Source organism: Cynara cardunculus, unplaced genomic scaffold (assembly GCF_001531365.2).
Source record: "Cynara cardunculus var. scolymus isolate 2C unplaced genomic scaffold, CcrdV1 Un_Scaffold_7311, whole genome shotgun sequence".
Classification (NCBI taxonomy): domain Eukaryota; kingdom Viridiplantae; phylum Streptophyta; class Magnoliopsida; order Asterales; family Asteraceae; genus Cynara; species Cynara cardunculus.
Genome location: NW_020203480.1, coordinates 15,633 through 19,512, shown reverse-complemented (window position 1 = coordinate 19,512; position 3,880 = coordinate 15,633). Strand labels below are relative to the sequence as shown.

Sequence of the window (3,880 nt, the reverse complement as noted above, 5' to 3'; positions counted from 1 at the left end):
AATGGTCGTCAGAATCCGAGCTACACCGAGCTTGTGAATGAAGTGTCATATGACGTGAGTAAACTACTGTTATTTTGGAAAGTAATCTAACGGGGTCCAGATATTTTCACGATCTAATCTTTATGGGTGGTAAAATTGCCGTTTTTATTTAGGTGTTCGATGCTGTTGTTGGTGATGTTGCAATTATCACTAACCGTACAAAGGCCGCGGACTTCACACAGCCGTATATCGAGTCGGGTCTGGTTGTAGTTGTGCCCATAAAGAAGCTAAACTCAAGTGCTTGGGCTTTCTTGCGGCCTTTTACTCCGCTCATGTGGGCGGTCATCGGAGTTTCCTTTCTCGTCATTGGAGTTGTCATCTGGATACTGGAACACAGGCTGAACGACGAATTTAGGGGGCCGCCAAAGAAACAGTTGGTCACCATCTTTTGGTGAGCAATCTCATATCTGCTAGACTTGGACAATTTTTCCTCTGTATGTAAACCTGTTCGCTCCTAGATGGCCTTTTTTGGAGATTATACACATTCTCACGTTATATCAGGACCATGGTCTTCCACTTCAGAAACTAGACAACCTGGGACGATCTATGTCAGTCTGCCCCCTATAGACCTTTAGAAACCAGACAATATGAGACAATCTATGACATTCAGCCCCCTATAGATGTTTAGAAACCAGACAATCTGGGGACAATCTATGTCATTCTGGCCTATATAGACATTTAGAAACCAGACAATCTGGGACAATCGGCGTCTGCACCCTAATAGACGTCAGTCTGGGACAATCTGTGTCTGCACCCCTATAGACGTCTGGCAGCCTGTTTATCCTCTGCTAAGAGTGGAGTGTGAAGTCATACATCAGCTAAACTTGGACCATTTCTCTCTGTTGTATGTTAAAACCCCCCTTCTCTCTTTTAAGGGTTTTTTTGGAGAGTAATCTAATGATGTACCAGATATATTCTCAGGGACATTGCTTAACTCATCGGTTCTTTTGTAAGATTTGTTCTTCGTTTTGCAGGTTTACGTTGTCAACTATGTTTTTCTCGCACAGTAAGTATCAAACCTCTGATTATCTATTCGAATAGTAACGGGTGACGAGAGCGAAATTGATGATGAAGTCGAAAACTTTCAGGAGAAAAAACGGTGAGCACCCTTGGTCGGATGGTTCTTTTCATCTGGCTTTTCGTGGTTCTGATCATCAACTCAAGCTACACGGCTAACCTCACATCGATCTTAACCGTGCAACAACTTTCATCTCCCATCAGAGGGATCGATTCATTGATTGCTAGCAACGAACGCATCGGGTTTCAGATAGGATCGTTTTCCGAGAATTATTTGATGGAAGAACTCAACATACCAAAATCAAGACTTGTTGCCCTTGGCTCCCCTGAAGAATATGCTGAGAAACTTGGAGGAGGAATAGTTGCTGCCATTGTTGATGAAAGGCCGTACGTCGACCTCTTCCTTTCAAACTACTGCCGGTTTCAAGTCGTCGGCCAAGAGTTCACGAAAAGCGGGTGGGGCTTCGTAAGTATCTCCGTACTTTTTACAGTAAAATCGGCTTTATAGAATCTCAAATATATGTAAATAGAATGTTTTTTAAGACTTTAATTAAGTTTACATGACCAAACAATCGTACATCCTATATAAATGTGTTACAATAAATCGATAAGATGCTTTTGGACGTCTTAATAAGTTCTTTTAGTACAACTTTTGAAAATAAGACTTTTCATTAGTCTTTTTGGTGTCCTATAGAAACAAATGTTCTACGAAAAGAGTTTATATAACACTTTATTTCAAAAGTATATTAAAAAAACTTGTTAAAGTGTCAAAAAAATGTCATATCAACTTATTGTAACATTTTATAATGTAATTGTTCCTGTAGACTTAAAGGTTGTTTGTTTACCTCTTAATAGTTTCATCAAGAGGCAACATCTGAATCATTAAGAGGTGAATCTTGTTTGACAAAACAAAATGTCTGCCTCTTATTGGTTCTAAAACCCTCTGAATAATTTTGTATCCTAAGCCCCCCTTAACCATTAAGCGCTCTGATTTCATTGTAAACAATTAGCAAACAATTATATTTCATTTTGTATTATATCATGAAAGACTCTTAATCATTTTGACAACTTAAATATTTTGCACCAAATCATTCAGCAACTGCCAAACAAACCTGTTGATGTAAATATAAATGATATGTATTATGTGATGGTTTTGTCAGGCATTTCCAAGGGACTCCCCGTTGGCAGTTGACATATCAACTGCGATCCTAACGTTATCGGAGAACGGCGTGCTTCAAAAGATTCACGACCATTGGCTGAAGAGAAAAACTTGCTCCTTGCGGAACTCGGATTCGGACCAACTTCAACTAGAAAGCTTTTGGGGACTATTTCTCATCTTCGGAGTAGCTTGCGCTCTTGCTCTCGGTATACACTTCTGTATGATGCTTCGGGAGTTTGGAAAACACGATCCGTCACCGGAAAAGGGGTCTCGATCGGTGCGATTGCAGAGGTTTTTATCGTTTGCGGATGAGAAAGAAGAGATATCAAAGAGGAAGTTGAAGAGAAAGAGGGATGGTAGAGAAGTTAACAGATCAAACAGAATTCAAGCAGAGGTTGATGAAGATCAAAATTGTGAATAAATAATGCCTCTAACTTGTGACATAAATTCAGAATTTGGTAGTTATATAAAAACTTGAATGGACTCAAACAAATGTAATTTGTTTGCCTGTAAAACTCTGGGCGTTTGATCCATTTATAAACTCGAAGTTTATGCTCGATCGTTCATTCCAAATACGAGCATGGTTATACATAAAGATGGCCAAAATGGGGCCGGAGCCGGACTGAAGAGGAAGAGGAAGAGGAAGAGGCGATGGTCGGGAAGACCAAGCGTCGTCGTTTGAGGAGATCACAGATCTGGATCTGCTTCTCCCGCATCTTGTACCTGGAGGCTGAAATGACGTTTCTCCGGTAGGGAAGGGGGAGAAGGCGGTGGCCGTGGAGAGCAAAGGTAGAGTTTAGCGGCGGTGGCCGTGGCTACAGTTCTTGGTCCCTAGATTTAAATAAAAAATAGAGTAAATTATATTATTGGTCCATGTGTTTTAATTGAAAAAATTATAGGGGTGTAGACTATGTGAGTCGAGTTTGACTATCAGTATACTCGAAGCCCAATTTTCAAGCTCGAACACAACTCAAATTTTTTTTTGTAAGGGTGTCCGGACCAAAGCCCGACTAATCCTGGCAAATTTGGAGGCTAAACATGGCCCCACTTAAATGTTGCCAACACTACCCTCCCAGGGCTCGAACTCGGGTTCATGAAGTAGTAAAAATCAAAACTCGACTCGAAAACTCGCAAGTAATAAAAATCAAAGCTCGACTAGAACTAAATAACTATTTATCAAGCTCGAACTAAGTCAAATGAAACTCGAGCCCGAAATAAACTCGAACCAAGCTCACCCGTTGAAATTTATGAAAATTTAGAATTTTTCTCTTATAAATTTTAACTTAAAGGTGTTCTCTTAGTTTTTATAAAACTAAATGATCAACTTCAAACTTTATCATTAAAAAAACAAAGTTAAAAATTTTATTTACCTCCCTCTCTTTTTATAACATTTTTTTATCCCCTCCTTTACCATTTCCAATGTACGATAATTTCACAAATTTTTTTTATAGTTTTTCTTTGTCTTTTTTTTTTAATTGTGATTTAAAAAAATAATTGATTAAATTTTATAATTAAAAAATGCATAATTTTGTATAAATATCTAAAAGTATAAGACATTTTTATTACTTATATTTTACAAACTTTATCATAAAAATTGATTATATTTTAAAACTAATTATATATAAAATAATCGAGTATCTCGCGAGCTTTTCGAGTCGAGTATTG

At 38.2% G+C, this 3,880-nt stretch overlaps 1 protein-coding gene across 1 annotated transcript; it reads left to right on the top strand.

The window, feature by feature from the left end:
- Positions 1–3: 3 nt before the first annotated feature.
- Positions 4–2,671, top strand: LOC112504911 (glutamate receptor 3.2-like; the record flags this gene model as incomplete). The annotated part of the gene is made up of 5 exons (XM_025108866.1): positions 4–54; positions 153–430; positions 1,014–1,045; positions 1,128–1,522; positions 2,217–2,671. Coding segments are annotated over 5 exons (1,176 nt in total), but the record flags the coding sequence as incomplete, so codon positions are not given.
- Between the last annotated feature and the right edge of the window lie 1,209 nt (positions 2,672–3,880).